This window comes from Pelodiscus sinensis, chromosome 1, assembly GCF_049634645.1.
Source record: "Pelodiscus sinensis isolate JC-2024 chromosome 1, ASM4963464v1, whole genome shotgun sequence".
Lineage (NCBI taxonomy): Eukaryota > Metazoa > Chordata > Testudines > Trionychidae > Pelodiscus > Pelodiscus sinensis.
The window spans coordinates 131448117-131475737 of NC_134711.1; the positions used below are offsets into that span (position 1 = coordinate 131448117).

Genomic DNA, 27621 nt, shown 5'->3' on the forward strand with positions numbered 1-27621 from the left:
ACTTGTTCATAGACCCAAGGACCAGCATGTCTATTTTCCAACTTTTTCCTCTTGCTAATGATAGTTAGCAAAGAGGGACAATCACACACGTTATTATCAATTTCTCTGTGCATTTATTAACTTAAGGAATATCTCAAAGCCATAACAGGGTTTGATTTGGTATTGATTTAGCATCTATCCAGAATCCAGTACAGTGGGAATTCCAATGTGGTATTCTGAAACTTTCTCAGCTTAAATTAGGTTTTTGTGTCTTTATTTTTGATATGCTTAAGTATTAATAATCTGAACAGGCTGCTACTTCTATATACTTCCAATACATCATTGTTTCTCTTATTACTTAGTACATCCAATTTTAGGCCTGGATCGTACACTAGAAGATCAACCACCGGAGGGTTGATCTTCTCTGTAGTGTAGACAAGCCCTTAGTGTGTAGTACCAACATTGTGCTATATTATTTATAACAGCTTGCAGTTATATTCAGAAAGTCTGAACATTATATTTTTCTAAAACAATGGTCATTTCTCACCATATTTATGCATTCTTTGCCTCTTTTGCTGAATCTAAGAATAGCCCTATTTCTAAATTGTGTGGTTCTCTAAATCCTTAGTTATCAGAAGAAGCAAGACAATCCCATAGGTACACTTTGTTTTTCCAGATTAGTTCATTATCCCCCCAGCAGTTTGCATACCAATGATCACAGGGTTTTCTTTCTCTTACAACCTGTTATTTTCATGCAGCACATGGACAGATGGATTCCTTCCAACGAGCCCTGCAAGATCTGCATGTGTCTTGAGAATAGGATAATAAATTGCACTTCCCGACCTTGCCCTACTGCCAAACGTAAACTGTTTTACATTCTAAATACATATATATATTTTAAAATTCCACTTTGCTTATTTTATATAAGTATGGTTTACAATTGTGATTTCCTCCCCTCATTCTAGCTGCAGTTTGTGGTCCCTGTGAAGTTTCCAGACTACATCGAGATCCTGATCAGTGTTGTCCCGAGTATGAATGCGGTAGGTTGTGGATAATGTGGAGAGCTATAGTCGATATTGATGCCCAGTTCTTGTGTTTCTGTTTGTTTTTGTTTATTAGCTGCTTTTCAAACTTACAATTGGCATTTTCATTTAGATCAAATACTGATTAAGAGAGTATTTTTCAAAGTCCCTGAGGACCATATTTACCTCTATGTGGGAAAAACCCACAAGGGAACAAAAAGCTTCATGATTTTTATGATTTAGTGTATAGTGTATGCAGAGGACGACACGGGGCAATTTGTCTCAATGACTTTTTTCACTTGCTTTGTTTATCTAATTGGCACATATGTTAATCTAATCTACATTTACATACCAAACACATTAGAGCTTTTCAATACACCTAAAACAAGGATTGTTCCCTAAACGATTTTTAAGATTGGATTGGATTGTATACTTCTGAACTGTGCACTGATGCTTACTCTCTATTAGCAGAGAAGCGATCAAGTACATAGAAATCTTAAAATGAGGTTGCTTTCTTGATGACTGACTAGCTAAGTACCAGCTGAGGCACTGTCCCATTTTTTGTCTTAGTATGTGATTTAGTTACCTGTGATATGCCTCCTGTACCTATTTGTGAAGACGGTCTTCAGCCTGTACTGACAAACCTTGGAGAATGCAGACCAACTTATACTTGTGGTAAAGTATGTTTTAAACATTAAACAGTATTTGAACAATGGGTGTGAACAAACATACACTACAAGAGTCTGGCTCTCTGGAAAACCATCGATTTGGATCCAGTAGGACCAGTAATGATCTTGCAAATGGAAACATTCTATTTCTTTTTTTCCAAGACTGGACCGGGAACTGTAGAACAGAGCAATGTTAAGAGTTGCAAGGGCTCTGATCAAGAGCTTACTAACTTACTTACAAATACTTTTTACTATGTAATAAGTAAGGGGAGGTTTATGTGAAGGATAAAAAAGATTGGCTTGAAGATGCATTATGATCTGCTAGATGGGACTTCTATGCTAGAGTGACTTACTGAAATCAATCCCTAGAGGATCTCATTGCCATATCGGGGTCTTGTTTGTAAGGGGCTTGTGGTTTCTATTATATGATTGTTTGCTCAGTATGATATCTAATTTATTTGATAGCTTGCAAGCAAGAGGGATGCAAGCTTGATCACATTCCTTCCTGCCCTCCGCATCGAGAACTGACTGTTAAGAAGACCAAGTGCTGTGATGAATACGAGTGCACATGCAGCTGTACCAATTCTACAGTGAGCTGTCCAGCTGGATATTTATCTACATCTGTCACCAATGACTGTGGCTGCACAACTACAACCTGCATTCCAGACAAGGTGAGGGGAATGAATGGTCACTCGTACAGATGAAAATATCTTTCCTACAAAGTGTTTACAGTAACTCTGTGGTGTTAAGCGTGAAAATACATCTAAACATGTAGCCACGCTGCAGTCATTCTGGCAGCATGAATTTCAGAGATCATGCCTAAGTTTTTTACAGTAGAGGCTCGATTATCCGACCTAAACGGAACCGATAGGTGGTCGGATTAACGAAAATGTCAGATAATACGGAAACGGGTCTGAAATCAGGTTTATTAATAATTATTCTACAGTACAACTAACATAATAGAGTACAGAACATTTAGTATGCGGTATGGCAAAATGCAAAAGTTATTGTTTAAAAAAATTAGTGATTGAAGTTTGTTTCCCAGCTTTGTTTCTCTTCCTTGCGGTGAAGTCGCGCCAGCATCTCAATAACATAACAACACTAGCAATTGCTTCCCCTTGTAGTTCAACGTAAGCCAGTGCCACCTCGAAAGCCTTGACCCCTTTGCTATGACTCATTCTCTCCGTTTTGTCTTTGTCATCATCTTCATTGTCATCCTGATTCATCAGAGCTATTACATCATGGTCAGTCAGTTCTTGTTGCTCGTCTTTCTCCATCCATTCCTGTATATCGTCATCATTCACTTTCTCACAGCCTGGAATATGTTGTAACAAAGGTGGCAGGTTATCACAATTTTCTTGCTCCATTTCTTGTATATTTTTGTCTTCCGAAAGTAACTTTCTCCATCATCTTGCCAGAGTTTGGGGTTCAATCTCTTCCCATGATTGTGTGATCCAATAAATAACATCTTTTAGGTTCACTGTCCTTAGCTTATCTAGCATACCATTTCCATCGTCTGTCGCCTCAATGAGCGTAGTTAAAAGCTTACGATGATATTTTTTCTTTAATGCTTCAAGCACACCCTGGTCCATAGGCTGACACAATGAGGTGATATTAGGAGGAAGAAAAATTACTCTAATGTCCCCACTGCTGTTATTCCTCATGATGATGAGATGGCGCATTATCAATGACAAGAATTGCTTTCCTCGGTGGGTTTAGCAATTTCAAAAATTGTTCTACTGAAGGAACAAATTCATTGAAAAACCAGCCTCGGAAAATTTCTGAATCCATCCATGCATTCCTCTCATTCTTATACGAAACTGGTAGAGCAGTAGGTGCTAGGTTTTTGAAAGCTCGTGGTTTTTTCACCTTTCCAATAAATGTGAGTCTTAGTTTATGGTTACCAGTAGCGTTACTACAGGCTAGAATCGTCACTCTTTCTTTACTTCATTTATACCCAGGAGCTGAAGCTTCAGCCCGGGAAGCTAGAGTTTTTGAAGGCAGCATTTTATAGTTTAAGCCTGTCTCATCACAGTTATGTATCTGCTCACCTGATAATCCTTCATTGTCAATGAGACAATGAAATTTTGCTTTAAATTTCAGAAATCCTTCCAGATTTGCCAATAATTTTTCGCCACATATACTGAGCTGCCTTAACCCATATTGTTTTTTCCAGCAATCAAGACAGCTTACACTAGCCATGAAATCAGGTTCCCCTTCATTAAATTCCTTTTGGAAAATCAGAGTTTTCTCTTGCAGGAGCGGGCCTGTGATAGGCATGCCCTTATCCCTTTGCTGTGTGATCCATAAGAACAAAGCTTCACTCACTTTTTCATATTCACATTTCTTCATCGTTTTTCTGCCCTTCAGTCCTCCATTTGAGGCTTGATCAGAGCACCACTTTTCTAACTCACTTCTTTTCATCTTTCAGTCACTAACTGTAACTTGCCCCACATTGAGTTTGGAAGCAATTTTTTGCATGGACTCACCTTTATCTAGTCTGTTTAAGGCTTCAAGTTTTTGTTCAATGGAAAGAACCACTTTTTTTCTCTTTTCACTTGCCATGTTCCTCAAACAATAAAATTATATTACAGTAAGGGGAAAATGCAATTGGAAAAATAAAACAATCACAGCACAAACACAAATCACTAGCGCAGAGGAATAAACGAAGCTACGCCCATGGCGGTATGTGATGCATGGGCGCGTAAATAGCACGTCGAATGGCTATGTCAGATAAATCAGAATGTCAGATAAGTGAAAGTTGGATAATCAGGACTCTACTGTACTTTGCTTTTGTATTAGCAAAAGATCATGGGTTATGTATAGATGTTCCATTTCAGAATTTCACTTTTTAAAGGTTTCTTTTTGTTGTTATTCAAATATACATGACAGTTTACTTGCCATATTAAATTGAAATACGTTAGATCTAAATGATTAGAGGAGCAGCATTTTGACCATGCCTGATGGTGATGGATTTCACGATAGACCTTTACATGAGCTGTTATTGCTTAAACATTTAGCGGGTCAAATTAATCCATGAAATAGTGGCATTGAATGTGTCTCTAAATATTTTTAATTGGTATAAACTATTTGCTTAATGGATAAAGCACTAGTTGAAACTCAGAAGATCTGGGTTTTATTCCTTGCTTTTCAAAAGCCCTGATGAGTGACCAGGGCGCACACATCATTGCTCCGTGCCTCAATTTCCCCACCTATATAATGGAGATAATGACACCATGATTTCTTTGTAAAATATTTTGAGATTTACAGATGAAAAGTGCTGTATTTGCTCTATCAGAACTTCGGTATCTGAATTCTGGACTAAATTCTCTTGGTTATCATGAGCCAAACCCTGGCTAACTTCACTGAATTCAGTCAAGAGGCTTAGGGTTTCAGAAATTCTTTTATTTTTTGTAATAAACTAGCCACAGCTTTTCAAGACTAGAGGTATTTTGGCTGAATCCAATACTTTCTGTAAGAGTGGCAGAAGGTCTGGTAAATCTCAGCCTTTCCGAATAGATGGCATGTGTTCATTGTGGCATTCACTACACTGACAGGTTTGTGTCCATCGCAATGTCATTTACCCCATTGGGAAATCCTGGGAAGAAGGCTGCTCAGAATGCACCTGCACGAACATGGAAGATGCTGTCACAGGACTTCGCATTACAGAATGTCTAGACAAAGCGTGCCACACGGTCTGCCCTCAGGTGAGTAACACTTACAGCCAGGCCTCACAACAAGACTGTGGGGCATAGCGTGGCAACGAAGGATCTGAGCAAGAGGGAAGCCAAAACAAAACCAAAAAAACCCCACCCTTATCAAATAAGTACTTACTCTTCAATAAGGTCTCCAAGAAGGAACAGTTATATATAACAGCACTCAGGTTGTGTCTAGACTACACAGTTCTTCCGGAAAAAGCTTTTTCTGCTTCTTGTTTCAGAAGAGGCTTTTCCAACATTTGGCCCGTCTACACTGGGCCAAATGTCAGAAAAAAACCCTTTTTCGGAACATCCTTTCTTTCTCGTAAAATAAGGTTTACAGGGACGCTGAAAAAGTGCATCTGCTCTTCAGAAAATTTTTTTGGAAGAGCAGATGCATTCCCTGAACACAGCAGAGTTTTTCCGGGATATGGCATCCCAGAAAAGCTCTGTAGTGTAGAGATAGCCTCAGTGTCCTACACTTAATCTGTAAAGTCTCTGGGCCCAGTCAGGCTAGTCCTCTGGACCTGAGAGCGAAACCACTTTCCATAGCAGCCTACTCCCCTCTCTTGCTCAGCTTCCTGTTGCTGTTTTAAATGGCCCATCCCTCCCCTAGGGCATGGTAGGAGTCTCCTTGGTTATGCCAAGGCTGCTTCGTAGCCTCCAGCCCGCCCTTAAAGGAAAAGTACGTTTCATCACAGTGATGTTAATGGGATTCTTGGACTACTGCTTTAAAAGGTGCACATGCTAACAGTGGCGAGACGTGGAAATAAACAATGGGCTAGTGTAGTGATGCATCATCTTGGGAACTGAGCCTGAGAAGTGCTGAGTGCAGTTCCCCCTGACTTCACTGTAGGTGCTCAGTCCAGCTCAGGAGTAGCTCACTAGGAGGTACCAGTGGAATCAACAGTAACATTCTATTTTAATTTCAGTGGGAGGAAAAGTTGTTGCTGAAATTCACATCAGTTACCAGTAGATGCTCATAATACCAAAGGCAAAAATTCAAATGGCTGTCTTAACTTCAGGCATCTTACTGAAGTGAGACATCAGACACCCTTATTGCTTAGCAGCAATGCCGTCTTGTGATACGACTTTAGACATGTGCAATAAAATGCCATAAACTACTTCAAGTATTCACTAGTCAGTAGCTCAGCCCTGCTGTATAACTGGAGGCGGAATTTGTGGCAGATGCCTTTGTGTGTAGGGCATGAGACACGGAGGCAAATATTATATTTCCTTCTGATCAGAGATATGTTGGATAGACTCTTGTGAGGTGTAAGATTTCTTCATGATGATAAAAGCCTCATCCTGGATTGGACAAGCAGAATGAAGTACACCTATTGGAGACACAGAAAGTTGGTGGGAGAAACCTAAACATGGGACTAGGCATTGTATGGACTAAATGCAGTTTTGTCAAAAGCATGGATTTGGAAACCTTGTTGATATCCTGATCAGCACAAAGATCGTGTACATGATGCTATCATTGTAATAGGCCCTCAGAAAATACAAGCTGGCTGAAGTAGGCCCTGAGTATTCACCAGCCCTATGTGAAAGGAGAACAGGGTTGTCAAAAATTACAGCAAAAGTAAATGTGTAGCCACATTCCCTTCTGGGCCTCTATGGTATTTATACAGCTCCAGTTGTAGCAATATCAAGATGGTCTCTGGTGGGGGAGTGAGTGGGGACAGAAAAAGCTGTGATAGCTAAAAATTGGTGAGAATCCCTGGGTTCCAGTGCATGAGTCTATGGGTAGATGCATGCAGAGTCTGTCCGTCCATATGCTCCACTCAGCTCTCTGTAACAAAGGCTGCTGGGCTAGAAGATGTGTCGTGCTGCCAATGTCCACTCTCCAGGCACTTGGACTCCTTGTGGGTTTTCAGACTTGGCAGAATTAGTTAAGATTGTTCTGAGGCATACTTATGGAATGGTGCCTGAACATGCTCTTGGTTAGCAAGAAATCATAACAAAAATCCCGGGTTTAAAACACTTCCTACCCCCTCTGGGATTGCATCTGACCTGAAAGTGCTTTGCAGGCTGTGCAAAATGGGAAATTATTTTGGCCAGGTCAGTGCAAATCAGTACAGTAATAGGTTTAGAAGAAGTTGCCCTCTCCATTGCAAAGGGTTTGACAACAGTAGCATAGGTCCCGCCACCTCAGACACTTTACTAAGACAACAAGAAAAATGGCAGATTCCCAAAGGAAGCTGCCACAGCACCCTCCATGATAATGTTAATATCATTTTAATAGCTTTTTAGTGAGTACAATGTTCATACTTAGAGTTGATTTGTACACAACCTGCAAATCTGCTGTGCATTAATGATGATATATCAGAGTAATGGTCTACTGATAACACTATGGCTGTGAGCCAAAAACCAAACTGTGTTTTAAGGTCTGTTATTTCAGAAACTGTTAGGGCTAGAAACAAAGTGCGGAAGAGGAGGCTTCTTTGCAGTGGTTTATGAGTCTTGCTTCCACCCTTGATAGTTTGAGACAGAGGAGCCCATCCTGAACTTTGGACCCGAATAATTTTGTGGGAAAGTCCATAAATAAAGGAAAACTGAAAGATTTTGGTGGTAGTGTATTTTTAACATGACCTCTATTTAAAACCTGCTCCAGTTTGAGGAGGATGGATGGACAGAGTGCAGGTGAGGTAGTGAACGATAAAGGTGATTTCTCACATTGATACCACTTCCACATAGACATACATGCCAGCTAACCCTGGCTTTCTAAATGTACTGGTGTACGCTATATTTGGATCATCATGTGTAAATTTCAAAGGCAGTTGAGATTTCAAAAGGAGTTAAAAAGAATTAAGCACCTAAATCATATTGAAATTCAGATGGAGTTGGGCACTTAATTCCTTTTGGCTATAATCCCAACTGTAATAAATGAATAGATCTGAGAGAACAGGACTGCTTTTTAGACCACAGAATTTTGAGTAACTGAAGTCTTCATAATCAAGCATGCAGTACACACAAAATGCGCAAAAACCTATGCTAATGTACATGCAAATTAGAATTTAAACACACAAGTCAGGAAATGCCATCTAGCTTTGCTTTTGATGCATGAAACATCATAAAATGCTCTAAAGCATGTACCTCCCAGGTACCCACAATGCGCTCTCAGATGTGCTCAGAAGGACTCTTTTCCTCAGCCACAAATAGGAGTTACACAGCATGCACACCCATGTGTGGACTACAAATTAGCACCACACGTCTTAGAGAACCTTCAGTTACAGTAAAGTAACCTTCTCTTGCATCTTCCTTACAGCACTTCTGCTAACATGTCACAGAATGGTGTTTGCTGTTTTTTGCAACATTCCTATCTTTTTGGTTCAGATTCATTTTGTCTTCCACTAAAATCCCCAGATCCTTCAGGGCAAGATCAAGTTTGAAACTGACCTTGTTTTTAAAATTCTCCATTTATTTCCTGTGATTTCACTTTTCATGAAAATGCACCTATTTCTAGGCGTTTGTACAGATATATTTAAATATGCAAAATTAAAAATGAAATAACATCCACCCCTAAAAGCTTTCAATTCAGATAAAATCCAACTTGTAAGATATAAATTAATTAGCTTTGCCCTATGTCATGGTCCTTGTTTCTCTCCCTCTCCCACCTCCTCATTCTTTCCAGTGGCAAGGAAATTCTGAGAGAAAATGGGTCATTGCTGTAATTGCAGAATCTGCCACTAAGAGGAGCACTGTCTGCACCTTACCCTTCTGGAGGTTTTTCAACATGATTTCTGTAGAGTACATCAAAATAGCTCTCTGGAGCATAATAATAATAATGCGGTGGGTTACAATTTCAAAGGACTATACTAACACTAATTAATTGGAAGGGAGCACCTGCTTTCATTCTTGCTTCCTGTCAGCATTGGTAAAAGTCAGGAACCTGGGTAAACGATATAAACATATTCAGTTTAAGGGCGATGTGATTATGAAAAGCATTTTGTACATAACTTTCAACGATACACATCTTAATCAGACCCATTTGGCTAAGTGCATGTAAATTGATTATGAAAGATTTTCAGGACTCTTGAGAACTGTGTTAAATTATAACACAAGAGCATTTGGAGAATTCATGCCGAGGCATAGTAAATGATGATTGTAATGGATGCTGACCATGAAATCTATTACTTTAATCTCCAGTATTTCAAACTGACATTTTTCTTTGAAGTAGCAAAGTTTGTCTTCTCCCATATGTTAAGCATGATTGTGAAAGGCTAGCGTTAGATGCTTGAAAGATCAAAGAAAAGATATTTTAAAGGAAGACTGTAGTTTGAGTATTGACTGTGAAATGATTATATTTAGTAACCATGTAAATGACTCGGAAGACTGTTATGAACACTTTGTTTTTATTGCATTAGCTCATTGCACAACAAGGTATTATAAATCTTAATGCTTTGAACACTAGTAAGGGGAGCAAGTACGCCAGTGGTGTAAATCAGTGGAGCTTAATCAATAGAATTGTGTTGATTTACACCAGCTGAGGAGCTGGCCCTGGATATTTCCACTTCATTCAGATAAATCCGGTTGGATCTGTCTTAGGCTACGTCTAGACTGCAAGCCTCTTTCGAAAAAGCGTGTCTAGACTGCAACCAGTACTTTTGAAAAAGCAAGCCGCTTTTTCGATAGAGAGCACCCAGGCAGTCTGGATGCTCTCTTTTGAAAAAGCGCAGTTTGCATTACATAGTATTTTTTTTCGAAATAGCACTTTCGAAAAAAGGCGTTCTTTCTCATAAAATGAGGTTTTCCACGGTCAAAAAAATAGCCGCGTTCTTTTGATTTACTTTCGAAAGAACGCGGCAACAGTCTAGACGCAAGAGAAGTTTTTTTTCGAAAAAAGGCCACTTTTTTCTAAAAAAACCCTGTAGTCTAGACACACCCTCTGTCTCTAGGTGTCTCTTTCAGTCTCTGATTATATCCCTTTAATCTTTGTCAGTCTGTAATGCCACCATCTCACTAGTATTTAAGTACTGGATATTGATGATTTTTTAAGAGAAGTCCCTGTTTTGAAGGATGATCTCCATTCTCTTCCATCCAGTTGCCAGAGGGGAGCTCAAAAACTCTGCACCCTCCTGAGGATGAACTGTGCAGCAGCTCCCAGACCTCATGGAAAGTTAGAATTAAAGAGGATACGTGGCATTATGCCAAGTCCCAGAGTATGTGGATCCCTTTAATAACCTTAAATAGTCAATGAATCGAGTGTAAAGTCCTCTGTCACTCCTGACAGCATGGAATTAACTTGAGTTCCTCCTATGTTTATTGCAAACCCAACTCTAATTCAGCACAGTGTGAATATTCTCTATCCTGTGATTTTATCTGTAAACGGTCACCTTCCCTTGTTGAGACCAACTCTGTCTCAGAGCTTGTCCAGGGGGAGAGAGTTAGTGTAACTAAACCCTGGTAACTTTCCCCACAGCTGCTGCTTATTATTATTTCCAACTCTGCCATGTGCACCTGCTCAAGTGTGAAGGATGATTTGTGTTCATTATTCTTTACCTCCCTATAGACCGTGATTGTCATGTCAGTATGAGAGTACGATAGGCTTCTTATTAGTTTTCAATCCTCCTTTGAAATGTATATAAGACCACAATGGTGGTTTTGGTGGTGGAGGTGGAAAGAAATTAGAGAAGAAAACCAGCACATGAAAACAGGGGAACTCGGAGATTGCTAAGTCAGTGTAGTAAGTAGAGACATGAACAAAAAGTATTAAACAGGGTTGCAGTTCTGCATCACAAATGGTCACAGAATTATGGAGGGCAGAGATCATAAAGATTGTCTAGCCTGTCTAGTGATATAAACTCCTCAGCTCTCTTTTTTGAATTTTTGAGTTAAATACCAGAGCTAGGGAGAAATTTCCTATTGAAAGATTTTTTGTGGCTGTTTTTGGCAAAAAATAGAAATTCTTATGAAAAAAATTGTGTTTTTATTGTACATTTTTGCTGACAACCAAAAATATTTTTGGTTTCAAAATGAAAATTGTCAATGAAAAGCTGCTAAGAGGAAAATATGACAAACAGTAAAAACTTGTTTTAATTGAAATATTTCATGAGAACATCTGTGTGACCAGAAGATCTATCAGCTTTGCACGCTCATGTACTCCATTCATCACATAAGGGTCACTCCTGCTTCCATGTAGAGAAACTGGGCAGCCTATGAAAAGAGACTAATATTGAAGATGGCAGGACTAACTTTGTCTGGGACAGGAGTAATAGGGTCGATGCTTCCAACATCCATGCAAAGACTTTCTAAAAAGCAGCCATCCACTTTAGAGATATAAAACCAGAGTGAAAGATGGCACTGAACTTATTTAATATTTTAGTCCTCATCTCAAATTCAACTCATCATGTTGTTAGCTCAGTACAGAAAGTAGAATTGCTCTCCACTACATGGGGCTACATGGCTTTCAGACCCAGAAACGGAGAAATAAAGATAATTGCTTTCTTTAAGTTAGCCAGTGATAGAAATGTAGCCGTGTTAGTCTGGGGTAGTTGAAGCAAAATGCAGGACAATGTAGCACTTTAAAGACTAACAAGATGGTTTATTAGATGATGAGCTTTCGTGGGCCAGACCCACTTCCTCAGATCAAATAGTGGAAGAAAGTAGTCACAACCATATATACCAAAGGATACAATTTAAAAAAATGAACAAATATGAAAAGGACAAATCACATTGCAGAACAGAAGGGGGATGCGGGGGGGTGGGAAGGGGGAGGAAGGAAGGTAAGTGTCTGTGAATTGCTGATATTAAAGGTAGGGAGAGTGGGATGTTTGTGAGTTAATGGTATTACAGGTGATAATTGGGGAAACTGTCTTGGTAATGGGTGAGAAAGTTCAAAGACTTGTTAAGTCCTCGTTGGTAAGTGTCGAATTTTAACATGAATGACAGTTCAGAGGATTCCCTTTCAAGTGCAGATGTAAAAGGTCTTTGTAGCAGAATGCAGGTGGCTAAGTCATTTAGAGAGTGTCCTTTCTGGTTAAAGTGGCAAGAAACTGTTTTCTCTTTGTGATCTTGTCTGATATCTGTTTTGTGGGCATTAATCCTTTGGCGAAGTGTCTGAGATGTTTGTCCAATGTACATAGCAGACGGACACTTTCGGCACATGATAGCGTAGATTATATTTCTGGATGCGCAGGAATATGTGTTCTTGATCTTATAACTCACTTGGTTAGGTCCAATAATGGTATCAGCAGAATGAATATGTGGACAAAGCTGGCAACGGGGTTTGTTGCAAGGGAAGGTACCAGGGTTGGTATTAGTGTGGTATGTCCTGTGGTGGTTGGTAAGAATCATCTTGAGGTTAGGTGGTTGTCTATAGGAGACTATGGGTCTGTCTCCCAGAGCCTCTTTGAGTATGGTATCCTGTTCCAATATAGGCTGTAGTTTATTGATAATGTGTTGGACAGGTTTAAGTTGGGGGTTGTAGGTGATGACAAGTGGTGTTCTATTGTTGGTTTTCTTGGGTCTGTCTTGAAGTAGATGGTTTCTAGGTATTCGTCTGGCTCTTTCAATTTGCTTTTTTGTTTCTCTGGGTGGGTAGTTGAGATTTATAAATGCTTGGTAGAGATCCTGAAGCTTCTGGTCTCTGTCAGTGGGGTTAGAGCAGATGCGGTTGTATCGAAGGGCTTGGCTATAGACGATGGATCGTGTGGTGTGTTCTGGATGGGAGCTGGATGCATGTAGGTAACTGTATGAGTCAGTGGGTTTTCTGTAGAGAGTGGTGTCTAATTTTCCATTGTTGATTTGTACGGTGGTGTCCAGGAAGTGGATCTCTCGTGTAGAATGGTCCAGGCTGAGGTTGATGGTGGGGTGTAGGTTGTTGAAATCTCTGTGGAATATCTCCAGTGTTTCTTGGCCATGTGTCCAGATCATAAAGATGTCATCGATGTACCGTAGGTAGAGGAGAGGTGAAAGGGGACGGGAGTTGAGGAAACGTTGTTCTAGGTCAGCCATAAAGATGTTAGCATACTGTGGGGCCATGCGTGTACCCATGGCTGTGCCGCTGATCTGGAGGTATAAGTTGTTCTCAAACCGGAAATAATTGTGGGTGAGAACAAAGTTACATAGGTCTGCTATCAGGTTGGCAGTAGTGTCCTCTGGGATAGTGTTTCTAATTGCTTGTAATCCGTCTTCATGTGGGATGTTGGTATATAGAGCTTCTACATCCATGGTGGCAAGGATGGTATTATTGGGGAGGTTATCGATGTTTTGTAGTTTCCTTAGGAAGTCAGTAGTGTCTCGGAGATAGCTGGGGGTATTGGTTACGAAGGGTTTGAGAAGAGTGTCTACATAGCTGGATAGACCAGTAGTGAGCGTGGTTTAAGTTAGCCAGACGCTCCATGTCTTAAACAGTGTGGTGGTTGATTAGTTTATGAAAGAAATTATTTATACAGAAACTAGTGCAATGCAGCTCTGATCCTTATTTGGGGCCTGTCAGTGATCCAGCAACACAATCATAGTAATAATAATAATAAAAAATGATAGAAATCCTGCAAAGTGCTAGGTGAGCACTATTGATTGTCATTGAATTGAAAGGGAAGCTGCCCAACACTTCACAAAGATGCTCGTAGCTTCACAGGACCAGGCACTGAGTAAGATTCAAAATGGACTGGACACAGGAATAAAAATAATGTTGGCAATTACGCTATTGAGCAAAATTCAATAGTTTTGGTAAACAGATCAGCAGCTGATAATCAGAAGTCTCTACATATAGTTAATAGTATTGCACATTTATGAGGGTTTTTCATGTTCCTCTGATTCATGTATTTAGGTGGCTTACCATGGACCAGTCCTCAATTCTGCTATAGAGATTGCTGTGTCCTTATAGTTTTGTTTGAACTGCACTGTACAATGCAAAATTATAAACCTTAACATTGTCACTTGCTACCATATCATCATCAAACTTATTACTGTCTCTTGTGGCTTTCTAACATAACGACAATCCCCACTTTGTTCTCCTTGTACAGGGTTATGCATATGTCAGCCAGGAAGGGGCGTGTTGTGGAAAATGTCAGAAGACTATGTGTGAAGAGCAGAGTTCATGGTTTCGAGGGGATGTAGATGTTCAGTTGCACGAGGTAAGGTGAAGAGCTACATGCTGTTAACGATGTGGTCAGTCCTCCTTATTAGGAGATGGGACAAAACCATTTTTCTCTTCTGGAGGAGAACAAAAAGGTACAGGCTGCTTATTGCGTAAGGCACAGGTTGTCATGTCCATGTTTAATTAATTATTAATAGTAATACCAATTCAAATCCACATTATGAATTTAAATGAAACGGCACAGTGCTCCTGTGGGTGGGTGGGGGGCATAATTATGCCCAACTGAGATACAGAGTGATTACAGCTGCGTGTACAACTATGGAGCTAGGGGTCCAACTTGCCTACACATACTTTCACCAGCTGAGAGAGCACCAGCACAAGTCTAGATAGCAGTGCAGTTGCAGTAGCACGGGTGGAAGGTGTATTCAGCACGGTTATGCTGGGCCTGCACTGCTGCTACCTGTGCTACCATGACTACACAACTCTTTATAGTTGCACTAGCTCACATTGAGCTAGAGGGAGTGTATGTACACAAGCGGCGAATCACACCTCTCCCTTGTTGCATAGACATAACATTGGTGACTTGCTCACAGTCAAGCAGCAAGTCAGTAGGAGAGGCAGGAATCAAATACAGGAGTTTGTATTTTCCAATCCAGTGCTCAAAATACCAAAGTTTCTTAATATTTCTTAATATTTTAGGGTCGGTTAACCTGTGCCAATGATAATGCACTTGGTTTAGATTTATGGATTGTATGAGAAGAAAGATTTAGACTCATAGAATCATAGGGTTGGAAGAAACCTTAAGAGTCCATCTAGTCCAACCCCCTACTGAAAACAAAACCAACTCCAGCTAAATCATCCCAAGCAGGATTTTATCATCTAGTTTAAAATCCTGCATGACACAGATCATAGATCATGATCATGAATTCCTGCATGAAGCCTATAGCTGTTGGAGCTAGCACATATCTCTTAGAAAAGCCTCCTGCATGTTAGTGACATGAAGACAAGATAAACAGGAAGACATTAAGCCTTCCTAAAAAATCATTTATTCAGCTAACTATATGAGTTTCTCTCTTGCCTTAAAAATAGTTTGTTGCTTGGAAGTGAACCATTAGGCTCTGATTTGGTAAAAAAAATTAAGCATGTGTTTAAATCTAATTAAAACTGATGAGACTGATGAGATAAATAAAACCCATGCTCAGAGTTGAGCAACATGTTTTGGACAAATCATTTATTCATGGAAAAACACAGTTTCAGGTTGAGCAAAACTATTTGCAAATTTGCCACACATTAGCACAATAAAAAAATGGGGGTTGGTGCTAGAGTTATCAGTGGACTTAGATGTCATTCACAAAAGAGGAGGAGGAATCCCCTTTATAGACCTGTGTCTAGAGCACTCAGCTGGGATGCAGGAGTTCAAGTCTCTGCTCTGCATGACATAGTTGGGGATTTGAACTTTGTATAAATAATTATTCATTGGAACAGGGATTGGAAGCTACTTTCCCCCTCCCAAATAAGTCTCTTGACCACAGAACAGTAGGGCACAAAGATGAGCAAATCCATCATGTTTGCTGGGGTTGTGGATGGCATCCCCAAATTTCCTTTGCTTTTAATAATAGAAAGGCAGTTTAAAGTGCCCCAGAATAAAACAAATCATTTCATTTGGGATCAGAATGATTGTTTTGTTTTACTAAGAAAATTGATGGGGGCGGGGAGAATGAGACAAACCAAAACTTGTAAAATTTTTTTTGGTCAGCCAACTAAAAAAAAAGAATATTTGGACCACTCTTTCTGTGCTTAACCTTAGACATACATTCTAATGAGTTGCTGAATATGGTCCCTTATGTTTCTCTAGTAGGCAATCTAATTTCAAATATTTTGGGCTTTTTTGCCTTTCAAAATGTAAACATTCCTTGTTGCTTCTGAAATTTGACACAACACTGTAAAGTAAAGCACAGAGACTGCACACGTGATTCTGTTCCTGAAGTTATAGCCTTTCGTTATAAAACACGCAGCCAGATAGCCTCAACATTCCTGCAGGATGAGCACTGTTGAATAACAACGATCTGCTGTAAAAACACACTCCCTTCTTGCAGATTAAGTAGAATTTAATGGCATCAGAGAGCTGTTAAACTATTAATGTCCGCTGTCCATAAATGTGGGGTGTGGAATGATGTGCATGGAGTTTTTCCTAGCCTTCAAAAGTCAGATCAAGTAATACTGAAAAGAAGTGGGGTTTTTTTTTTCTTGATAGCGCTCAGTCAATTCTGGCTGTAAATATCTATCTACTCTTTAATATTAACAAATGTTGAAGCACCACCCTCTTTCCTTTGCATATATGTAAGATTAGTACAAAAAGTTGGTAGCAGTATACAAAACACCATGAACACTTATTCATCTGTAGGCCATCAGTTCACTCTGAGGTTAGATGCAACCTAAGATATTGCCATATGAAGTCTGTTTGAACTGAGTAGCTGGTATCAGTGTGCTTCAAGCAGGATGTCTGGTTATTTGCTGGCATGCAGCAGTGCAGGGACTAAATGAGGATGGAGATAGAACTGTGGAAATAACAGATTTTTTTGTTTGCTGATAATTCTGAAAAACTGAAACATAAAATCTGTTTTGAGTTGAACCGAAAACAAATTTTTCTGAAATTTTCAGTGAATCAAAAATCCAGAAAATTTTTTTTTGGGTAGAACACTTTGCAATCTGATGTCAAGTATTTTGTAACCTTTAAAACTTTTTAAAAACATGTAAAATAAAAGCCCATTTTGAACTGAAAAATCAATATGTTTCATTTTGAAAATGTCCAAGCAAAACTCTTTTTGGCAAACAGTGCAGATTTGGCGAGAGCTCTAGATGGAGAGTGACTTCTTTCTCTCGCCATTAAAAAGGGTGGCCCAGAGTTGAAGTGCATTTCTGGGGGGGTAGTACGAAGAAGCCAGGAATGCGGTGGTCACTTGCTATTATTCTGTCTTCTCATAATAACATTTTATTTTCAGCATCCCATTGACTAGAAGTTGTTTGCAACTGTTCCAGAGAGTTCAATAGTAAATTAATAGCTTGAAAATAGAAATAAATAATAAATGAAAAACCCATATCCCATTTAAATGAGCAGCAGCTACCCCATTAATTTGCAAAGGAAGGTAGATAGTGGTTTTCTTTTCCCCTTGACTTATGTATTTCTTCAGCCTAATCATTTTTTTTTTTTTTTGCTCTTAACCCTGTGGACCTTGGCAAGCCTCTGCCTGCCCTAGTAGCATTAAATTGCTTAATCCTGTGCAGTGGTTGGGGATCAAAACAGTAAGGAAGGAAAATAGTAAGTTAAATATATTAAAATGCTTGATCGTCCATTCCTCCGCTTCTCCTCAGTTTAAAACAGATTTGCTAAACTGCTTTGGTGGTACAAAGATAGCTATCTAGCAATTATTCAGTGCTAACTTTTAATTGCATTTATTATATTGAAAATCAGCTTCTTTTCTTAATGTTGATGATGATGATTACAATATAAAAGCTCAAAAGCTCCTCCCTCCATTTTTAAACAGAGGGCAATCCTATATTCTAATATCAGCCTCTGCTTTACAAACCAAGCTTTCCAAGAAACATGCTTTTCTCTTCTGATGTACCAACTAGTTTAAACTATAGAATCCATCTATATTGATGTGTATAATTATGTCTCTTTCTACCATGTTTGCCATTTATGCTGAAATAACTCATAACAGAAAAATGGACTGATTTTCCCAGTGAAGGTTGATGATCTTGTTAGTATAAGGCACTGAGGGCCTGGTTGTCATTTACATTAAAGTCCCTTGACAATATGTTAGCGGTGTAAATTGGGAGTAAATTATAAAGGTCCTTTATACTACCAGAGTGGTGTAAAAAGGGCCTTTGAGTAAATGACTATCAGATTAATATTTATCAGCCTTTTAAATTAATATTTCATTTTTAATTTGAACATGTTTTGCAATGAATTTTACCTTTATAGATTTTTCTAGATTTTTCTCAGTTGAAAAGCAACAAATTCAAATAGCTCATGGTCCATAAGCTATAATTATGAGGAATGATTTATTATGTATTTATTTTAATTTGATTTTTTCTTAAGTGCACCACAGCATGTGCCTCATAGTGATAGGGGGAAAATCATTAAAAAAAATCCTTCCAGGTGCTTGGTGCTTCCTCACCTCTCATTAAAAACACTCTCATTCCTAAAGCTAGATCTGTACGTTGCTGAATAAGGGCCAATGTCACTGGGAGTTAATCTCCTGGCATTCTTACAGGATCCAACCTTTTATATCTTTCCCAAGAAGTCTAAAGAAAGAGTTATTCCCAAAACATGTCCATTCACATGATACATTTCACTGCTCTCAGATGCTAGCCCCGTGCCACTCTCTCCCCCACACACATTGCAGTGGCCCTCATCACTTGGTTAGTATCACTCCTTGGCTTTCCTGGCTTGTGCCTGGCACAGAAGGGAAGTCCATTTCATCGTCAGTTCTCTTCCCAAATTTCTGAAGTGATTCTTGATTATTGTGAATCTTCCTTCACTTTTGGTGCTTCTGCCAGTTCAGGTTACAGTCACAGAGGAAAGTCCCACTCCTATCTGGCACCTTTACTATTATATAGCTATAGTAATATTCAGAATTTGTATGACACTGTCACAGGGCAGACTCATCACCACGGCGCCTCCTGCCAGTAGCACTGGGAATTAGCTCGTATCTGACCACTGGATGCCTCCTTCTAACTAGTGTCTCTCTTGTCAATTCTGGACCTGAGTCCCTCCCAGACCGCACGGTGTCCTTTTCAGGACACGGCCCTCCGGCAGTGCCCACTCCAGTGTCTGTAGGCCCTTTCTGGTGTGTGTGTGTGTGTGTGTGTGTATGTGTGTGTGTGTGGTGTTTTATCTGTAGTCCTGTCTCTGCACTCTGGGGACCTCCCCTTCCAAGGAACCCCAGATTTCCCTGTACCCACTTTCCCTCAGTGACCCACTGCTAGTCTCATCTAGACTCTGTCTCAGGGTCAAACTTCAGCCTGTAATGGCCACTCATCATTGGCAAAGGAGTGTGGACCTGCTGCCTCTTTCTAGCCTAGCTGTCTCCCTGCAGCCCTAGTACTCTCAGGCCTTGCCTCGGGCCCTGCAGCCTAGGAGTGAGGCCAGGCCAGGGCTGCCCAGCTCTGCCTGCCTTTCCCCAGCCCTGCTCTGTCTCAGGAAGCTGCCAGCTTCCCTGGCAGCCAGGTCCCTCCTGCTACCCAGCTAGAGCAGGAGGGAGCTAACCCTCCCTCCTGAAGCCTTTACTCATCTAGCCCCAGCTGGGTCCTAATTGGTTACTATCTGCCACCACTGTGGGCTTTGCTCTCAGCCCTCTTCCACTGTTGGGTTTTATCCTTAAAGGGCCAGTGTGGGGCAGACACATTAGCTCTTCAAAGCACTGTGTATAAATATACATTATCAACGTTAGATTTCAGGGAGCCCATGATTCCAGTAGACAAATTTGGGATTGCACAGGGCTAGGTCTTTTTTTCTGGGGTATTTTGGTATCCATCCGAAGCGACATGATCTTGAGGATATCACTCAGTCTCACTCAGTGGCGAGTGCCACCACCCGTACTCGCCTGTACTTGGCCCCTTTCTCTATTCACAAATCCTTTCTGGGCAAACCACCTTACAAAAGTTTGTCTCAGTTGGGGTAAGTCTGAATTCCCACAGAATCCCTCCAAAATGGACAGATCTGCCATAGTTACTCTAAAGTCAGAACAGCCACTAAGGGCATACCTTCACTTGCCGTGCCAGAGATCGATGTTCTGGTATTCAATTTAGCGGGTCTAATATAGACCAATAAATCAAACGCTGAGGGCAACTCCGGACGGTGCCTGTACTCCTTGCAGTCACAACAAGTAAGGGAAGCCAATGGGAGCATTTGCTCCTGTGGGCCTCCTTCTGTGTGAACGCCACCAAGCTTGGCTGAAGGTAAGCCAATTCTAGCTACGTATTCTACATAGCTGGAGTTGTGTACCATAAGGCAGCTTTCCAGGTCTACTGTAGACCTGGCCTAAGAGTACTTTAAGTTAAATCTCATACTTAATCTTTCAACACATAGTGCTTGGTCCCACCTCTTTATTTTTCATGCAGTTAAATTTCTCCAAAGTCTGTCACTGTCACCCCTAAATTCTATTATCTATTCAACAGTGTATTCCAAAACTTCACAATCCAGATCAGGGGTTTAGGGAAAACTGTGTAACAACAGGAGGGTCGACCTTGCTGAAAATTCTGGATGCTAAAGCACAGGGTATAACTGCTTTGTTCTGGGTTCAACAGCTTAATTAGATTGTTACTTTGGTTATTTTTATGGCACCCCACCTTCTCTGTCCAGTGCGCACATGCTACAAACTCTTCCTCATGTTTATCTCCCATGCGTAGGTTGGCACAGAGTGGCGATCCCCCTCCAACCCTTGCATTATCCACAAGTGCATCCGAGTGAACAGTGACGTTTTTGTTCAGAAAAGGAATGTGTCGTGTTCTCATATGGATGCTCCCACCTGTCCATTGGGATATGAGTTGCGCTGTGACCAAATAACAAATTGCTGTCCCTCCTGCCGGTGCGGTAAGGATTCATGGCCTCTAATGATGCCATCAGAGGATTCGGGGTCTGTGGTTCTCTCACTGATTTTGTACCTCTGATTAGGAGCTTACAACTGCACATGTTTGAACAAATTTAATTTGAGTTGGCATGTCATATTGTGAATACCAAGGGTATCGCCTTCCAAACAACCCTGGCTTTAGTTGAGGAAATTCAAATTTGATTAGCTGCAGTGGCTATGTTATTACTTCCTCCTTCCGGATCATTCTTGTCCTCTCCTTGTCATCTGCTCCTTAAGCTGGTCTAGGAACAAGCTTGCGCAAGGCACCTGGAGGATAGGAGTAGGGGAGAGCAATGAGTGGGGAGAAGGAGAAGTGCTACACTCTGCAGCTTGCAGAGCAGCTCTCTGGTCTGTACATGGGAAGCCCGTAAGGCCATGTCTACACTATGTGGAAGATCGACGTTGCCCCGTCTATCTTCCGGGGTTTGATTTAGCAGGTGTTGTATAAACCCGCTGAACGGAGCTCTCTCAGTGCTGGTACGCCTGCTCCTCATGAGGAGCAAGGGAATCTGGTGGAAATGTTTGCATCCGTCAGCCTTCTACTGTGTTGATGGTGCAGAAATGCAATGTAAGATACATTGAGTCCAGCTATGTAATTTATGTCGACCTTCCCATTTAGTGTAGACCAGGCCTAAGAGGCTTAACTGCTATGTCTTTGGGAAAAAATAGGCAGGTGAGGAAGATTCAGAAGGGGAATTCAGGTTAGCACTGGCAAAATTAGGACATCCCCGCCCCCAGCAGGTATAATGTCTGGTGAGGGCCAGATCTTGTCATCGTCAATGACATCACACTGGGACAGCTCCTGTTGACATCACTGGACATTGTACAAGGCAGGCTCAGGCTTATAATACACAAAACCGATTGCAGTACCATCAGTAATGCTGATAATTATATGCTTTCTTTTCTAGAACCTGTGAAAGGTTGTGTTGTGAATGGCACCATTATTGGGGTAAGATAATATTTTTATGTCAAATGCCTCTATGATATTTAAATATTTTCATGATAATTTGTCATGTATAAACTAGCTACTATGTAGCTACCATTTATAGACTCGTCTTCCTCAAACTGAAACTTTGCAAGTGTGGTCTCTTGGGCCGTGTCCAGACTCAGGGGTTTTTTCGGGAAAAGTAGCCTTTTCCCGAAAAAACTTCCCCTGCGTCCAGACTCAAGCCGCGTTCTTTCGAAATTATTTCGAAAGAACGCGGCTTTTCTTTTGATGGCGGTAAACCTCAATTTACGAGGAAGAACGCCTTCTTTCAAAAGTTCCTCTTTCGAAAGAAGGCGTTCTTCAATGTAAAAAGGCCGTCTTCGAAAGAGAGCATCCAGACTCGAAAGAAGCCTGCAGTCTAGACATAGCCTGGGTTACACTCTAGACCAGAGTTCAAAGAAATCCAATTGAATTCCTGGCTGTGCTGTGGATGACCTGTATGATCTTGGGCACCTCTTTGGTTATTGTGGTGGTTGGGGCCACAATCATAGGAAAAAGATTGCAAGGCATATGCCGATAGATGAGACTTGCTCATCCCAGAGGAAGGAGAAACTTCCCTGGCTTCAGCCAGAGGTTAAAGCAGATGCATACAGGAAGGAAAGCACTCGTCCTAGTATCTGGGCAGAGGAGTGCTTTTCTTGCCTCTCTTTTAGTACCCCTCATTACTTGACCCTATGTCACCCTGAAGACCCTGACAAAATGCCTTTGAGGGAAAATTCCTTCTCCACTTTCTTGCATCTAGTGGCTGGTTTAACCCCATGCATGACAGTGAAAATGATTAGAGACAGTGGTTTTTTTGTAAAGAAAAAAATAAGGTGCCAGTAGTAGGGTTGCCAGATGGTTTAAAAAATACTGGACAAAGATTTGGAGTTAAACATCTGATCTCACGTATACCCAAAGCTATTTGTCCATTGTTTCTTTAAATCCATATTGTGACAGTGCCTCTAGCAACAGAGAATTCCAAATATGCTGATTGCTCTCCCTGTGCATTTAATCTAAACTTTAATCTCTCAATTCGAGGAGTGTCCATACGTTTTCCTCTGGCTGCTTTACAACTTTCTCCAAATTTACAACTTTCTCCAAATCTCTGTGGCCTTTCGAAGTACCTTCTACACACTGCAATAGGAACCCTTTTCAGTCTAATTTTTCATGTAATGAATCTGAACTACAGCCCTGTCGTCATAACATTATTTCCTTCTGCCTAAGGGATTTCTTTCCCTACAGAAGGACATCCACAGAATAACACACAGTTTGTCACCACGTTGTGGGATGGGTTTCAAGATGTAATAGTTTTTCTTTCTTTAATTCCTGGTTACCTTCTCTAGAGTATATGCATCCGTATAGGGATTTATAGTGTCCAAATCTGGCTGCAATACTCCATGCAGACCCTAACTCTGGCCTTAGACCATGTGATATAATAATTACACTCTCATGCATTCTCCGCATTCCTTCCTTAATGCAAGTAAACCATTTATTTCCACCTGTATGTTGTTGCTAGCCTGAACCTGAAGTTCCTTGCATAAGGGGCTCATCTTAGTTCTTTGCCCCGCAACATACAGATTTGTCTTACAGTTTGTAGATCCAAATTGTACTACTGTTCTATTTGAGAGTGAGCCTTTTATTTAATAAAACAAGATCTGAATTCTGCAATGTGTGCCAGGGGCTTAGGTGACACTTGAGTGTTGACGAGACTTTGTGCTGGCCTTCTGCAGAGGTGACCGTGTTACCCTGTGTAAGTATTCCCATAATGCGCTCTGTACTTCCCACGTCCCCTCCCAGCATGCAGAATATAAAAGTGGGGATAGATATTCTGAGGTCACTGTTCTATGATTGTTCCAAAATCCTGGTCAGAAATCAAAATGGGGTATCCCCAGGACATCAATACTTCCTGGATTTCAATACTTTATGCTGGGAGTAACCACTGTTTAAATATAGGCTTCATGTTTCATTTTGTATCAAGGGAACATTTCCTCCATTAACTCATTCCGTGAATAGTTCCAAGTTTGGAATCTTTTACTACAGATCTGTTAGATTAGTGTGGCCTTTTGTTTTTCCTTAATCCCTTTCCATTTCTGTCTTATATCTGGTTACCAATATTATACTCAAGTAAGTCTATTGCAATCACCCCACTGTTTTAAATAATACTGCAGGCATTAAATGCAGACTTCCAAGCAGGTGGCTGTATTTACCAAATGGAATTAGTTGTAACACTCATCTGTTTTCCCAGGCTTTTATTGAGTGTCATGTTTGAGAGAGACTAGAGTAGTTTTTAGCTTTATAGGGGGCTATTTTGGTTGCATTACCTAACAGCGTGTTAGCAGATGTTGATGTCTTCCTATAAGTTTGTCCAGAGATTATTTGATAGGTGTATTCTACAAATTCACTCCATTCCCCACAATAAGCTCTGTTTGACAAAAATGTACTACCAAGGCCTATTTACATGCTGATCTCAGAAGTAATTTATTCCAACTTCAGATGGTTATGTTGCAAACTTTAAATCCTGATAGAAACTTCCCAAAAGTTTGGGGGCATTAGAATCTGGGAGTTGGGTTCCAGCTTGTCTCTCGGGGTATGTCTACACTAGCCAACCTAGTTCGGACTAGGGTGGCTAATGTAGTCATTCAAACTTGCAAATGAAGCCCGGGAATTAAATATCCTGGGCTTCATTTGCATGTTCCCGGGCGCCACCATTTTTAAATGCCCAGTAGTTCGAACTACCTGCCAGGGGCTACACGTGGCACGGGCTAGGTAGTTCAAACTAAAGCTCCTAATTTGAACTACCATTACTCCTCCTGCAATGAGTAGTTCGAATTAGGAGCTTTAGTTTGAACTACCTAGCCTGTGCCGCGTGTTGCTGCGGGCAGGTAGTTTGAACTACTAGGTATTTAAAAATGACGGTGCCTGGGAACATGCAAATTAAGCTCGGGATATTTAAATCCCGGGCTTCATTTGCAAGTTCGAATGACTACATTAGCCACCCTAGTCCGAACTAGGGTGGCTAGTGTAGACATACCTTAGTAAATTTAATTCCAAATTTTTTTCTCTCCCATTTGCAAAAAAACACTGATTTCAACATAAATTAAACTTTTTCTATTCTTTTCTACTGAAAAAATGTAATTCCTAGTAGGCTGGAGCTCCCATGAGGAATCTACAGTTGAGTATATTATTTCCACTACCACTTGGTGGCGCTTTTCTAAAAAGTGAACTCTTGACGGTTGGCTGCAGAAAAATCAGCTCGTGAAGAATGACTGCTCTGGAAAGCAGCCTCATTCTGTCATGTCTGTGTAATGATACAAACATGATCACTGGGTCTGTGAAAGGGTATGTCTATATTGCAGAGTTTTTTCTGGAAAAACTATACTTAACGTTCACACTGCTATTGCATTCTTTCGACAGAAAGTCAAAAGAACTGAGGAGGTTTTCCAACAGCTGTAAACCTCTTTCTACAAGGAAGAAGGCTTTTTCTGAAAAAACTCTTTTGGAAAAAGGCATGTGTGAACGTGGAAGAGAGTGTTTTTTCAGAAGATGAGGCCTCTAGGACAAATCACAGGTGCCCTGGTGGCCACTCCATCCAAAGTAATCACAACTTAAATGCGAGATAGTGTTCAATGAATGTGGATGCTATCTTTCGAAAAAGTAGATCGCTTTTTCATTGCGCTTTTGCAGTGTGGATGTTCTCTTTCAAAAGAAGTTTTTCCAGAAGATCTCTTCCAGAAAAGCTTCTTCCGAAAGAAGTCTGCAGTCTAGACATAGTCAAGGTGGGGACACAAGGTTTCTGTTGCTATCCTCTGTCTAGACTGGTATTGCAAGATTTAAGGAGTCTGTTTCAAGCTGAGGTAAAATTGTTTATTATTTTTAGTTTTAATAGAGGACCACTCATCATTGCAAACTGATTCTTATGTTTCAGGGAGGGAAACGCCTGATGTTGGATCAATGTACAAATTGTCAATGCAGCATCCAGAGGGGACTGTCTCTGAACTATGAATTGATCTGTCGGAAAACCATCTGTGAGCCCTGTCCCAAGGTGAGTGGGATTGCTCTCATCTAGGACTTTCCTGCTTGTGACTCCATGCAGCCGTTAGGTCACCTCACCTAGGTCATGCACCCCTAACCTCAGTTTCCTAGGCCCACAGTTTCCCTTCTCAAAAATGTTGCCATATTGTCCGGTAGCCTTCTGCAGCACATTGCCATAGCTATCTGTGTCAGAGGTCACATCCTAACTATATTCTAAAGCCCCACTTCAGGAAAACATTTAATTTTCCGTAGAGCTAATATCCACAGGTCTATTACAATGGATACCTCAGCCTTCTTGCAATTTGGGAGCTAAACTAGACTTTTAGCCACTAACAGCAGACAGTGCCCATCCCCTGAAGTTCACTACAGTTTTATGTGCCCCCCTCCACAGCTGGTGGCTCAGCCAGACCTCTCTGCTGCAAAGCTTTTTGAGGAAAATTCCAAAGTTTATTTCAAATTCCTGCCTAACAATTCAGCTTACTACCAAGTCTGTCTAATTCCCATCTGCTTCCCTCAGCTGCATTTGCCTTTTGGGGAAATTGTCCCCTTAGCTCTGCGTCCCCTTGGAGGCTTTTGGGGCAGCTGATGCCCATTCAGGGAAACAGTTATGCTGAAAAAGGTGCAAGCAAAAAAAAAAAAAGTCAGTGTCTTGTTTTCACTGGGAAGCTTGGCTGGCAGTTCTCTGTCTTCTCTCTCCCCATCCACCCTACTTCCCTGAGTAGGAAGGAAACTAGCAGGATTGCAATAGTCAGTTTCAGGGGCAAGCAGATCCTCCTCCCATCTCCATGATCGCAGGATAACAAAAGGTCTGTATGCCAGCTAGAAAAATGCACCTGAATCCTGGTAGGTCACACCAGCAGCCTCCCTCTTGACTGCCAACTGCCTCCTGTCTTTGGAACATAGATGGAAGGACCAGACACAGCATGGACAATACCAATGCCAGAAGGGATAAAACAAATAGGAAAGACCAGGCCTCTTGACCTCTCATTTCTTTCGTTCTAACTGCCTTAGTCTCCATTTTATAAGTCTAGAAGATTCATCAGTATTCACCAGGTCAGATTCAACCTGCTGTCACTACAGAACATAAACACAGATATCTTTCTCAGTGATCAAGGTCTTGATCTTTCTAGCTGGGGGGGAGGGAATTTTTAATGACTGTCCACCTCACTTTACAAGCCATTTACGGGCAGCCACATATGGGCAGGTATCATGTCGCCCTCCCCTCAGCATGAAATTCTCAGACCAACCAAAAACCAACAAAAACATTAGGTACTGTCATCTGACACACTTAGTCCTTCCTCCTGCATTCAAAAGCAATTCTGATGGGGGTATCACAATTATGGTCATTCTCAATCTGAAATGCCCACTGCCTTTTTCATGGCTTCTCCCTGAGAAATATAGTGGGGGACACATACTTTGGCTTTTGTCCCAGAGATTAGATTTGCAGGCAAATTGGTTCCCAGTTCTCTTAGGCTAGGCCTACACTATAGCTTTTTTTTGGAAAAAGCTACGATGCGCTCTGCACTTTGCGTAGCTTTTTCTGATTGCTTTTTCCGGAAGATGCTTTTGGG

The 27621-nt window shown here is 40.8% G+C and overlaps 1 protein-coding gene across 1 annotated transcript in view; it reads left to right on the forward strand.

Annotated features, from left to right (window-relative positions):
• Nucleotides 1-27621, forward strand: part of VWF (von Willebrand factor) — a 249131-nt gene that overhangs the window by 201305 nt on the left and 20205 nt on the right. Inside the window, exons 39-47 of the mRNA XM_006128153.4 lie at nt 738-840; nt 945-1019; nt 1572-1676; nt 2135-2340; nt 5227-5376; nt 14340-14450; nt 20828-21011; nt 21957-21997; nt 25944-26060. Coding sequence (XP_006128215.2) covers nt 738-840; nt 945-1019; nt 1572-1676; nt 2135-2340; nt 5227-5376; nt 14340-14450; nt 20828-21011; nt 21957-21997; nt 25944-26060 — 1092 coding nt within the window. The remainder of the gene's footprint in view (nt 1-737; nt 841-944; nt 1020-1571; nt 1677-2134; nt 2341-5226; nt 5377-14339; nt 14451-20827; nt 21012-21956; nt 21998-25943; nt 26061-27621) is intronic.